Below are 12309 nucleotides of genomic sequence, written 5' to 3'. Positions count from 1 at the left end.
GGTCACCCTATACAGTACGCTATGCTCCACTTGACAATCAGCCAAATGTCTAGGCATTTATATTGCTAATTTAGATAACTATTCTGTATCTTATATACACATTTACAAGTAACCCACGACAAACCACTGTGCTCTCAAAAGAAAGTGGCGTGTCTTATACTATTGCTCGTACGTTATATTTTGTCTCACCTTAGTACGTTCCATAGTTTATACAAGTTCCGCAGCTTGCTCACTACTTTTCTTGCTCTGGCTGTTAAAACATAAAAGTCTGGATTCCAATCATCAAAATATTTCCTGAAGCCTAGTGGGAGGCTTGGCTCGAGTAAGCAGATGATGCCGTGGGGACTGGTGGGAATGATAGCGGTACCATCACTACACTCAATCAGAATATAATGAGGCCGACACCGAACTTTATCGCCTGTCCCGGGTTTGGCCTCTACTGAATATGGCCTGGGGAGTCATTGCCCTCAAAAGCTGACCCAAGGATGCCCAAGTATGGATCTCCTAAGCCCATTGCTGACCATGAATTGAGTGTTGCTACGGCCATTGCAACCGCTTCGGAGAATATTCTTATGCTCCCCCCTACCACGCTGGCTTCTCTGTAAGTATAGCACGAAGCCATGGTAAATCATCAATGCTAACCAACAATAGTGCTGATGCCGTTTAAGAGGACTCAAATTGCGGCAAAATCTTCCGAAGAGTTTGGAGAGTATATGCAGGAGCTGATGGACGAAAACATTATTGAAGCCCGCAGGGGTGAGCGTATAGATGGTATGGACCTCATGGGCTGACTGGAAAGATCCAGCTATAGGACTGATGTCGGTCCTCACCCGTAAGGTAAAGAGCTGAACAAGGGGGCACTATCACACGATGACATCCGTGGAAACACCTTTATCATGCTAGCTGCCGGACAGGAGACTTCGGCAGGTGTGCTTCAGTTTATCTTGTTGGAACTGGCAAACAACCCAGTATCGCAAAGAAGTCTTCACGGTGCCATTGACGAGACATGTGGTGATGGTGATCCATCATTGTGGGACTATGAAAACCTGATCAATCCCAAGATGGCCAGCATGTTGGGCGCTTGTATTAACCAGACTCTGAGAATGACGCCTGCGGTTGTCGAAATTCCTGAAGCAGTGCCTTCGAAATAGGGTCAGATCATCACTATCGGCGGTAAGAGTCATTTGTCCCGAGCAAAACATTCATATCGTCAGGTGCCGTATCAGCGCACCGTAATCCACGGTGTTGGCCGGGACGACCAAGCCTGATCAACGACGGCAAGGATGATATTAACGACTGGGTCCCAGAGCGGTGGTATCGAAATGGCCAGGAATCAACAGCAAGATCAACAGAGTCAGGGTGCCAGCCCCGGGATGAGGAATTTGGGAGTGCTTCTACAAGCACACTGCTCTTTCGGCTGGAGGGAGACTCGTTCATTCCTTTTAGCGATGGGCCAAGATCATGCCTCGGCCGACGGATTTCTCAGGGAGAAATTATTGCTACGCTTGCGGTCTTGTTCAAGGACCACAGCCTGGAGTTGGCTATAGATGATTGGGCGAGTGATGAGCAAATGGATCGAGAGGCACGGCGCGAAGTCTACGCCAAAGCTCAATCGAGCAGCAGAAAGAAGATACGGGGTGCAACTTCAGTGCTAACACTCAAAATCAGAGATGGACATGTGCCGGTCAGGCTGGTTAAGAGAGGACGAGAAAAGTTTGTGAGCTGGATTTAGAATAACGATGACCAATGGAAGTGTTCCTACGGTGTTTGCATAATACATGCTAAACTCATGATTGGAGCAGTGGTGCCAAGTTGTGTTGATTGGACTACACCACTTCGTTCAAGGTACAGTCCTGGCATCGGTATTTATTAGCCAAGCTGTTGGTAAGGGTCGCGAAGGGATTTATATACTACTAACAACGTATTTGGATCCATGTATCTGTGTGTTTTTGTGTTGTTTCATCTCTTGACCGTCAATAGTCGACTGCTATGTTTAATGACTGCATTACTACGTAGTTCATAATGGCATCTGCCAAAATACCAAATTTGGTATCGTTAATAAGGTCGATTGTGGCAGATATTGTCATCGGATTGGATTGAATGGAAAGCTTCCCACTAGAAGCTCCTTCAAAATCCGTGGCTGGCTGAAGAAGAATGAGGTCATATTTGGCGCGAGAGAGCCCCGGCCTGGGGTACACTTCAGTTATTAGGTACTAGTGAAGCAGTCAGTGGCACCGATATTTTCCTAGCTGGAAGTTCCTAGGAGCTCGAAATTCCCGCCTTTTTATTGGGCGCTTCTGTCACAACATAACCATCCACACCTTTCACTAAAGGGATCTGCGGGGCCTGACCATCAGATCGAAGGAGAAGACACGGGAGAAAAAAAAAACATAAACAAGGGACCGGACCCGCCGCTCATTGTTGACACGGGCCCTTCCGTTCTTCACCAGCCATCAGCCATCCCCCATCCAACGTGGACCCCCCCCAAACAACACATGCGAGCTTGTACCTCTGTTCTTCATCACCATCACCAGCTTCATTTGCTCCCCTCTGGCCGTGGCTCAGTGTCCCATTGCGTATACACATTATACCTCCACTTACAACGCCTTGTCAATTGCTGAAATTCGCTTTATGCGCATTCGCTTTCGACCTACCTACCAACATGTCCAACCATAGATACAACTCGTGGCTGAAGACCAAGAAGAAGGGCGAACTCGAGAATCTTGCTGAGTCTGTTGGTCTGTCAGAGTATGTTCATTTCACACCCGATCTACTGATATACGTGCCATTTACGCGCGCACCACCCGTTCTCCAATATTGCCCGCATCGCCTTTCTTTGTTCTTATTTTGCGCCCAAGCATGTCCAAGCGCCTTCGCGACGCGCCCACTCTACCATCATGACCCCTCTATGCGATCAAGGAAACACTCTTGCGCTGACACGAATATGCAGTATCGACGGTTACAAGAAAGACGACCTTGGTGTGGCTCTTGATAACTACCTTACTGAGAACTCAACGCGCTTTCTCGCCAACCCCGAGCTCGCTGGCTACTTCAACAGCCGCTCCAAGGCCCAAGGATCTCCAATCAAGAGAGAAGTGAATCGTGAAGATGCCCTGAAGGTAGTCCGAAGACGACCCTCCAAGGTCGTGGAAGAAGTAACCCCCGAGTGAGTGACCTCCAATCATCCAAGAGTCCCTGGCGCGTTTTGGGCGTCTTCTGAATTGGGCGCGCGCGATGATACAAATAATGCATCGCGCGTCGGGACTGGAATAACTAAGCTAACTGCCTGTTTTCTAAACCATAGAAGCGACGATGCCTCTTCTCCCCAAGCTACATCGACAGCACTCGTCGAGACTCCTGGTCGCGCTCTGTCCGAGGTCGCATCGCGCATTGCGCTTCCCGCCACGCCCGCTGATGTTGCTCTCGCTGTTGATCGCTCCACTAGCATTGTGCGCCAGCGCGTCTCGTCACTTTACGAGGAGAGTGGAATCACCGAGGTCAGTCATGCGACTCGCGACACTCTCAGTACCGTCACCAGCATCCTATTCTGTGTCGCGGGTTGGGAGCTATGGAACGTTCGGCGCGAAATTCTAAGCAATGTTTACGCGTTTACAATTCCCGCTATCAGCACACTCGGCACATCGGACTACCCTGTCTATGTTCCTGATATGTTCCTTCTTTTAACGTCTAGCTTCTGGTCTCCCGCCTTGACTTGGATACTGACCAGCGTCATCATCCCCTCCTTTGCTGGTTACTTCTTCAACCTGAGCGCGACAAGCCCCCCACCTTCGCGCGGACGCCCTCGCCCAAGCCATGCGGACTATGTCGTCGATCCCTTGACTTTTAGCATCGTCAAAGCCTTGGTTTCATTCGTTGTTTACGGCCAAGGCGTTAATTTTGGCGGTCTTTTGAACGATCTGTCTATAATGCGCCTTGAGAACGCCATATATGGCGGCTATAAGGGCATCCTGACTGGCACTGCTGTCACTGCCGTGGTCAGCATTTACGACGCCGTTCTGAGGAAGTAAGATGTTTCGAGGTGAGCCCAGTGCTGTACAGGGTTATTGATTCTCAACAACCTATTATACGATTTGGGAGACAGCAGCAGAGATGACGAGCAACCCATATCGCTCATATACTCAGCGACACTCGCTTGAGTTACTCAGTCTTGCATTTGGGCGTCATGGCGTTGGAGGGTTTTTCAGTGTTGAAGGCGTCAGGGGATTTTGATACCTCAGGGATAATTGTGTTCTCTTGGCTTTGCCTCTTAAAGGTGGTACTTTTTGCGAGCTCTTTTGGGTTCAGCAAGCCGTTGTGATGCGCCCTTTGCCTGCGGTCTGAAGCATTCATCAGCCCTTCGTCGTTGAACGAAGTCGAATGTGACGAGGCAAGGAATTCCCCGAAAACGCACGAAATGGCGAGCGCATATTGCTCCATACTAAGTTGACGGCCAGCCTGGAGCCGGCATTTAGTTCCTTTATATTGATGTTTTGGTGTCATTCTGAGTTGGGACATGGAGACTGGTTAGTTGGAAGAAGGCGCCTTCAATTGAATGGATGATGGCTTAGCTTATAGTAGGGACTTTTGAATTATGAACAGATAATATGCCCTGAATGACTCTTCTTTTCCAGCCCCTGCACTCCAAGAGAATACTGTTCCTCGAGACGAATCTATGTATTCGAATGATTCACGCACACAACATCCCACCACCAATTCTTGAATAACAAGATCTTGACCACGAATGAACTAGGACAAGAGAGGCCTCCCTTTCGCTACGAATACTTACTAGGCAAGTATAGCTTTATTAGTGACATGATGATTCATAAACTCACCTGGCTGAATACTGACTATAGCCCACCCACTCGGAAGAAAGATATACTACTAATATTGTTCTGTCGAAAACAACCGGACTACGGAGAAACGGATCGATGATTGTTGCTTACCCCTACTAACAAAGCTATCCAAAGAATCCAATGGATAGTGTGGGTTGTCACACATCAGTCTTCCCTGTGGTATCGAAACAGTTCATGTGTAAAGTTTGGCCCCTGATCTCGAACCTTTTCCCTGCATTTGTAGCGAGTTTATTCATCTTACATTAGCCCGAAGCTGACTTGAGGCACCCGCCAATGAGGTACCAAAGTTCGTTTCCAAAAGCCTTTAACCATGGGGAAGACCTGTGGCTCTATCGCTGAACCGACTGCCAGCCACACTGGACCAAGTTTACTTCGGATGTTGCCTGTTGAGCAGCGTTTGGCCTATATTACGAATATCAACAATCAAACCAAAAGGTTGGTTTCAAACCCAGTTAGAATTTCACACCAAACTGCCACCTCTAATACTAGATCGAATCTATACAAGTCGCACCATGTTCACATTTGTCTTCCCAAAATTCCCCGGTCCAGAACGCCCCGTAGCATGCGCGGAGAACCCTTCCGCGTTTGGTCCTGGATGCCTCATACCCAGAAACGACATGCCACACTGATTGAGTGACAAAAGTAAAATAAATAAAAAGAACAGAGAATTAACAGACAAGTTGAAAACAGTGAATTTTGGGTTTGAAATATGCAGACAACCTCGAATGATTCCCAGCCGAGACGAGAGGGGACGAATTAGGACGACGTTCTGGAAACCCTTGGCCGAGAGAATACCCAAACCTTGGAAGTGAAGAAATAAGTAAGGTATGATAAGGTTCAAATAATAAAGTGTCTAGGTAATTCTAGGACAAGTTCGCTGGGTCCGTAAACGGAATGCAAGCCGGACGAAGGAAGGAACTGGATAAAATGGATGCATAGAAATCGCGTCATCTCCCTCATCGTCATGGTGGTACTAGGAATCGGATGTCTTGCCATTCAGTAGTCGTGGGTATATTTGTACAGATGCTCCTGCAAATGCATATGTGCGTGGTGATGTCTGTCGTGTGCGCTGGTAGAGGGAGGACATGTAGCGTCGCCTTGCTCATGACGGCGACAAGGTTGAAGAGGGACTTGGTTTCGTGTCCTAGGCTCAAGGTTTCTCTGAAGGATGCTCAAACTTGATGGGATGCACCAGCATACCACGCAGACATAACCGGCCGCTGCTGTTCTCGTTCATCTCTTCTGTCTTGCCACCTCGCTCCCGTCCCTCATTGGCACGACCTCCATGCTTGCCACGGCCATCTAGCTGGGCATAGCCCAACCATCGGCGCCACATCAGACCAGCGAACTCGCTGTTAAAGTACCAACTGGTGCCCTTGTGATTATGCTCGTTGAGTTGGTCAAAAGGACTGCCAGGACCAGATGTCGAATGATCACGACCAGCGTTGAAGGCTGCATCAATTTCACTGAAAGGGTACCAGGCTCGGTCAAGGAAGATTGGGTGTGGGGCGTATACTCCCTTCATACCATGATGCAGCGCAACGGTTGGAGGGAACATCTCGGAGAACATGGTGTGGTGGTATCGCCAAACCTCTTCATGCATGGACATCAGCAGACGACGGCTGAGACGTGACGCAGTAATGATGGCGCATCGTCGCGGAGGAGGAGCCTTGTAACCTGTAGCATCATCCGAGAAGACCCAGCCAGATTGTTCGGTATCGAACAGTGGATTGAGAGTGATAATATCAGCCTCTTCACCAACACCACACTTGGATCGATCGGGAGCATCAGAGCTGCATGAAGGGGGCATCATCGATTGACCCCACTCATCGTGTCGTAGCTGTTCCTTGCCCTCGAACGATAGCGGGCCGAAGATGGGAGCGCGACCTGAGGCCAGAGTGTCATGCTGCACAGTTTGAGAAAAGTTCTCCCAAGTGCCATGGTAGGGAGGAATGTAGTAGCGAGCGCTGCGTTCCCAGAGAAGAGTTCGAGGTTGCTCCTTGGCCCACTTGCCTAGGCGGTCAAAGAATTCGTAGTAGCTGCCCAGATATCGCATATCCATCTCCCAGTTCCAGTAGTGTTCATACTCGGGGTGTTGCATAGCGAAAACTTGGAGAGGGAAGTGGGCGCTACGGTAGATGCCGTGAATATCGGCACCACTAGGGTTCTCGATCGTCTCGCCAAATCGTCCGGGGTACATGAGTCTCATTTGAGGCTCACTCCAGAGCGATACTAGGCCTCGGAACTCAGCAGGGACGTTGTCATTGATGATGCGCTGTACAGTCCACTTATCAGACCAGATGGGCTCATCAATGTTTCGCACCTGCATCAGGAAGTGAACCTGGTATTCACCACCGGATCGCAGGGAAAGCTCACTGATAAGCGCCCGGAAGTTCAGCACAGCTAGTTCAGTCCACTTGAAGCCGGTGTATGTTCGAACGACGACAGCAATGCGTCCCTTCTTGTCGCTTGTCTCCGAGAGTTCCTGAGTGTCAGGGTTGACCTGCTTGAATCGATGCTTATTGGCTTTGTAGCAATCTTCCTGTGCATCTGCCCAGTTGACATCGATGTAATTGATTTTCCCAGTCTCTGCCCAAACATGCTCGTTACCAGAAGCCTCAGTGTCCAAGCCAGTATCTAGACCGCCCTGGGCTCTGCTATAACCCAGGCCGTAAGGTCCATACCGACTGAAACGATCGAAACAGATATCGTCTCTGAGTCCGAGGAGCTTGTACGAACCGATAGCGGGATCCGGCATGTGCTGAGGAACGCCATTGTAAGCATACAGATCAGGAGCAGGTACCGACTTCTTGGAATCGAGATAGCAGGTCTTGACATCACTGCCATGGTCATAAGGAATGTACTTCTGAGGCTTAGGCACATGGTCGCTCATAGTGGGAGAGGGCATCGGAGCCTTATCAGTGATATTGGGATATTCGGGGACAAGGTTGGCTTTGCTGACAATAGTACGAAGACCGTGGAAGTACCCGTCGAGGCTGAATAGATAATTAGTAAAAGCAAGAAGTTAAAATGTTCAACGTACTGAGGAAATCTCAACCAAGGCATCTTCTCAAGTTGCGCAGCAACTTCTTTCTTTTCATCAGCAGTAACATATTCGCCTTCAGGAACAGTTTCGAGCTTTCCATCACCATCCATATCACCGGTGAGCATTACAACAGTTTCGCCGTGTGTGTTCAAGACGGTAGCGGTCGCAATGGGTTGCTGAGTCTTGGTGCCGCTCATCTTTCCAACACTGTAGCCAGAACTTCGGGATTTTACAAAAATCAGGGTGATGAGCACAGCCACGCCAAAAAGCCAGGTCAACACCCTTCGGGCATGGCAGGGTCCCAGAAGTGATCGCATACGAAGTCTGGGTTTCTTCGTTTTTTCTGAAATGATGGAATAGGGGAGAAGAGGATCGATCTTCCTGCCCGATGGGCCTCGCGAATTATTGTTGTTGCGGGCGGCCATGGTGACTGAATGGCGCCGCTGCATACTAGGCTTAAGAGTCTGGCACGCTTAGGCCGAGGGGTTGTCGGTTCGCTAGAGTTTGTACGGCGGGTGCGTGTGATGGTAGGATTTACTGGTTGAGACAGGTGATGGCGAAAATTAACTTGTATGCGGAGCGAAAGTCGTAGTGGAGCCGGCCGACATCGAAGGGTTTATTTCAACAGGTTGCAGGTGAAAGTAACGACTGGCAGTCGTCGAGATATCCTGGAAGGTAAGTCGACGAAAGATGTTATCCGATAAAGGGCGGAGGATGAGCAGACGAAAAGGCTACCTCGTCATGAGACGACGGCAGTGAGATCAAGGAGGTGAGGCTGAACAGCACAATCGCACGACGCGACGCAAACGTTTGAAGCAACACGGGATCGGTGCTCGTCGAATTTGCGATTAGAAGAAGAGGGCGTCGAGGAGAGTGACGAACAGGCCGAGCGATGAGCGAAGGCGTTGACGAGGGGGAAAAGAAAGGAGGGGGGAATAAGAGAAAAGAAGTTGACCAAGAAGAGATAGGAGGGAGAAAAAAAAAAGCGAAGCCAGGCCAGGAGAGGAGAGGCGAGAGCAGGGGATTATGGACACGGGACAAGGGGTTGCTGTCCAGGACCTTGCAAAGGGCGATAGGGGGACGAGGGAGGAAAGCACTCAGGGCAGGTCTCTACCTAAGGTAGGTAGGTACTGCACAGTACAGCTCGGATGTACCTACGGATGGGGCCCGCTAGGTACGGGGCTCCGCTAAAGGGACCGGGAAGGATGGACAGTGGATGGGGCATGGCTACCTATGGAACCTCATTTAGGGAGCAGGGACAGTCTTCTGTAGGTGACATTCACTTTCTATCTCTTACATACTGTAGATATATTTTGTACTGTGTTATTTGCACCCATCTTCTTGACTGAAGGCCTCACTAACTTAGACCTGCATCTGGTGGTGGCTGTCGCCTAGGTACTCAAGAACTTCACCTATGTCCCGGGGAGCCCGGGACGCACGACTGCACACAGGATGTTTAGAGCTGATGTAAAGAGTGCCCATCCAAAGCAGCGCTCGACGGATCACAAATAGGTGTTTCTCAATGGCTGTGTTGAGCTAAGGAGGCCATTGGCAGAGACCCTAGGAATTTTCGGGATGTGCAAACGGTACGCTGCACAGTGAATGGCGGACAGTACATGTAAGGTGTCTTCATCTTCAGTTTCGAGACCAAGCCTGCAGGGAAGCTTGTACTTCCAAAAAAGCCAAGTCTCGCTACTGACAAGGGGCCCACGGAACTTGGGTCAACGTCAGGCATTTGGAGAACATCGAAGAATTTGGACTGGAACAGGGCACCATTCAAGCTTTAGAGACTGGATACCAAAAGCTCCAGAAACGGCAATAAGTGGTTCACAGGCACCTTCTTCAGCTCGCTTTCAGCACCGAAAAGTAGATTTTGCCAAATCAACACCTTGACAGGGCCTTTTCCCTTGACGCTCTATCAGACGGTGTTGCCGGGGGTGGAGCCAGATATCCAATGAGAAACACTATATCCTTCAAATATCCAACCAACGATCGAAATCAAACGCCTTTGGGGCATATCTGAGACTCAATTGGCTGAGCAATTTGGATTTTGGCAAGTCTCCGCTGATCTGACATACAGTACTATCGATGGCTTTGGGAATCAATCGCTCAATCAATCCGTTGCAGCTCCACGTTGTAAACAATCAACAGGGCCGTTACTGTTGTGGACATGACAATGTCATCACCGGTTCTACTGCCGCCATCGCTACCGCTATCCTGGAGACGGACTGAAGCCTCACTAGCCGTTCCGTATTCTCTACAGGACGAGCATTGTCAAGGACAATCAATGGCAATCGCTTCCAGCTAAGCCTTGAGTCCTTGACCCAAGCCTTGCATCCCCTGTCATTGCGCCATATCCCAGCAACGTTCTGTCGCTTCCATCCCAATCAGAAAGATTAGAACGCGCACCAGGGGCCCCATGGAACATGGACCCGTGGGTCTCCGAGCGAGGGCCAGTCCGCCCCTATTGTTAGAGAAGGGAGAGGCTCTCGTGGCTGATTATGGCGCACTTTGTCAATCATGAATCTTCTGAGCTCAAACACTGCCATGCTTGCCTCTGGCGGTGGTTGCGCGTCCTGCAACTCCTGATCGGCGTCTGATTCGAGACCATGGACTCAGCCGCCTGTCAATCACGACAAACCCATCGCCAGTGCGGCTCTTTCTTTGTATGGTGGAAGAGGCATCAAGCATGGAACTCGGAACTGTCCCTATCGCGTCGCGATGTTAGCAGTGTGTATGCTGAGATCTCCAGCTAGCGACCAGCCTGGAAGTCAATGGGCTCAAGGCATGTCTCACTGGCAAATGAGTGCCGATAGCGACCCTCCTCTTTTATGCTTGTTGGCATCTCATTTCGACCCTTTCCGAAAAGTCGTCACTCCAATTCTACGGTAGTAAATTAGCTCTGAATCGACAACAAGCCGTTGAAACAATCCCTTTCTTGCGATATAAATCGATGTCGGGTTAGAATCTTTTACTGAACAATCAGACTCAAGACATGAGTCGGTGAATCTTAGCTACGCAAACCCCGATTCTCTCTCCCAGCCACGCCCCCTTCCGTCCAGTCGAAGGACAGGCACACACGGTGGGCGAGGGTCCTCCCGCCACGCGTCCTTGGGGTCTACTCCAATTATTTCTTTTCCACGGATGTCAAATGGTTTATGACTGTGGGCATTCATAACGGAGAATTGTATCAAGTAGAACTGTTGGAGATTGATGCACACTGCTTTTCTGTAACGTTGGTTGCGAAGCCTTGTATGCCGATCCGATCCAAGACAATGTTAACGTCAACAACAATCTGAGAATAGCAACCTGGCCCCCACTATCGGTCTTTTTTAGGGTCAGCCAGCGTACCGATTTGATTTTACAGAATCTCACGATTAGCCATTCAGTCTGTCGCAGTCTAATAAACCGCATATCTAGTTGATCCTACCTAAAGTAGAGCAACGGCGAGTTCACTCATTCTCAACTAATCTGCGCTGCGATTCAGCAGAGGCGAGGACCCATGACCGTTGAAGTTTGAACTGTTTTCCTGGCCAAGCTTTTAGCCATGGTTGCATCGCGAGAAGTCGCCAACGCCACAGGTGGCACCTCTAAATGAAGTTAAGCGACAGGGGGCTGGCGAGGAAAGTTGACAATAATAAACCGCACATGTTATCTCAGATGGGCAGCAGGAGATTGCCAAGGGCTGCTCACTTGCTGACACGAAGTCACAAACTGGGCGTTTTAGTGCGTGCAAGGGGCGAGCGAACCAGTTCTGCAGATGCATGCATCGCCTTGCCTAGTCAGGTTTCTGCTTACAAGACGTTGCAAATCGCTGACTTGTTAATTAGCTCATCGTTCACTGCGATGTATTCTTTTGTCTGTCATCATTGTGTGTACAGCATACCGTGGATATGAACAGAACCATCGGAAACACCCGTGACTCAGCATGTTCTATTGTTGGAGATGCACTACGCTACGTGGTATATGCTCCACGACGGAGACCCTTCACATAATATCCCCGTTCTCGTGTTTCGTCCGTGTAACGTCTTGCTGGCGATTATGCTGCCACAGGGCTTGCTGACTGGGGATTGTACCACTGACTATGGTGTGGGGGTTTCCCGAGTCTACTTGAGGGTTTGCCGATGTCGTTGCAAAAGTATAACGCATTATCGTATCCACTGTGTTTCTCTATTAGTGTGTAGAGTTGAATATGCTTGATATTTGAGATCCGATGCCTTCGTATTCTTAAGCGAGTGTTTGACTTGCCTCAAAAGAGGATCCGCCATTTTCTGATCAACATATTCCTTGGCAGTCAGCAAGTTTATCGTTACCTGGTCATTTCCTAAAGTCCCCAATCCCAATTGATACTAGAGGCAGTCGTTGCAGAGAATCCAATCTCCAAAGCTGTGCAAGGTCATTTCAAATGGG

At 49.5% G+C, this 12309-nt stretch overlaps 3 protein-coding genes across 4 annotated transcripts; 2 read left to right on the top strand and 1 right to left on the bottom strand.

Annotated features, from left to right (window-relative positions):
* Window positions 1-656: 656 nt before the first annotated feature.
* On the top strand, window positions 657-1851 carry FOIG_06994 (uncharacterized protein; the record flags this gene model as incomplete). The annotated part of the gene is made up of 2 exons (XM_031206294.1): window positions 657-771; window positions 838-1851. The coding sequence occupies 2 exons, from the start codon at window positions 657-659 to the stop codon at window positions 1149-1151; spliced, it is 429 nt and encodes a 142-aa protein (XP_031063413.1). The 3' UTR covers window positions 1152-1851.
* Window positions 1852-2412: 561 nt separating this feature from the next.
* On the top strand, window positions 2413-4653 carry FOIG_06993 (uncharacterized protein). Of its 2 annotated transcripts, XM_031206292.1 has the most exons (3): window positions 2413-2748; window positions 2951-3166; window positions 3305-4653. In XM_031206292.1, the coding sequence occupies exons 1-3, from the start codon at window positions 2663-2665 to the stop codon at window positions 4026-4028; spliced, it is 1026 nt and encodes a 341-aa protein (XP_031063411.1). In that variant the 5' UTR covers window positions 2413-2662; the 3' UTR covers window positions 4029-4653. The 2 variants fall into 2 exon arrangements, with proteins under 2 accessions (XP_031063411.1, XP_031063412.1); XM_031206293.1 differs by having other exon boundaries at window positions 2413-3166.
* A 252-nt stretch (window positions 4654-4905) lies between these two features.
* Window positions 4906-8960, bottom strand: FOIG_06992 (uncharacterized protein). The gene is made up of 2 exons (XM_031206291.1): window positions 7897-8960; window positions 4906-7849 (listed from the first exon to the last, which is right to left on the bottom strand). The coding sequence occupies exons 1-2, from the start codon at window positions 8346-8348 to the stop codon at window positions 6004-6006; spliced, it is 2298 nt and encodes a 765-aa protein (XP_031063410.1). The 5' UTR covers window positions 8349-8960; the 3' UTR covers window positions 4906-6003.
* Between the last annotated feature and the right edge of the window lie 3349 nt (window positions 8961-12309).

This window comes from Fusarium odoratissimum (genome assembly GCF_000260195.1).
Source record: "Fusarium odoratissimum NRRL 54006 unplaced genomic scaffold supercont1.10, whole genome shotgun sequence".
Classification (NCBI taxonomy): domain Eukaryota; kingdom Fungi; phylum Ascomycota; class Sordariomycetes; order Hypocreales; family Nectriaceae; genus Fusarium; species Fusarium odoratissimum.
Note: the sequence above shows the minus strand (reverse complement) of the source record. Positions and strands in the feature narration are given on the sequence as shown.

Excerpts from the sequence above, each read along its gene's own strand:
- FOIG_06993 (XM_031206292.1), top strand. The coding sequence starts at position 2,663 with ATGTCCAACCATAGATACAACTCGTGGCTGAAGACCAAGAAGAAGGGC. Across the intron at positions 2,749-2,950 it reads GAGTCTGTTGGTCTGTCAGA|TATCGACGGTTACAAGAAAG; the intron begins GTATGTTCATTT and ends ACGAATATGCAG. Across the intron at positions 3,167-3,304 it reads GTGGAAGAAGTAACCCCCGA|AAGCGACGATGCCTCTTCTC; the intron begins GTGAGTGACCTC and ends TCTAAACCATAG.
- FOIG_06992 (XM_031206291.1), bottom strand. The coding sequence starts at position 8,348 with ATGCAGCGGCGCCATTCAGTCACCATGGCCGCCCGCAACAACAATAAT. Across the intron at positions 7,850-7,896 it reads CCTTGGTTGAGATTTCCTCA|CCTCGACGGGTACTTCCACG; the intron begins GTACGTTGAACA and ends TTATCTATTCAG.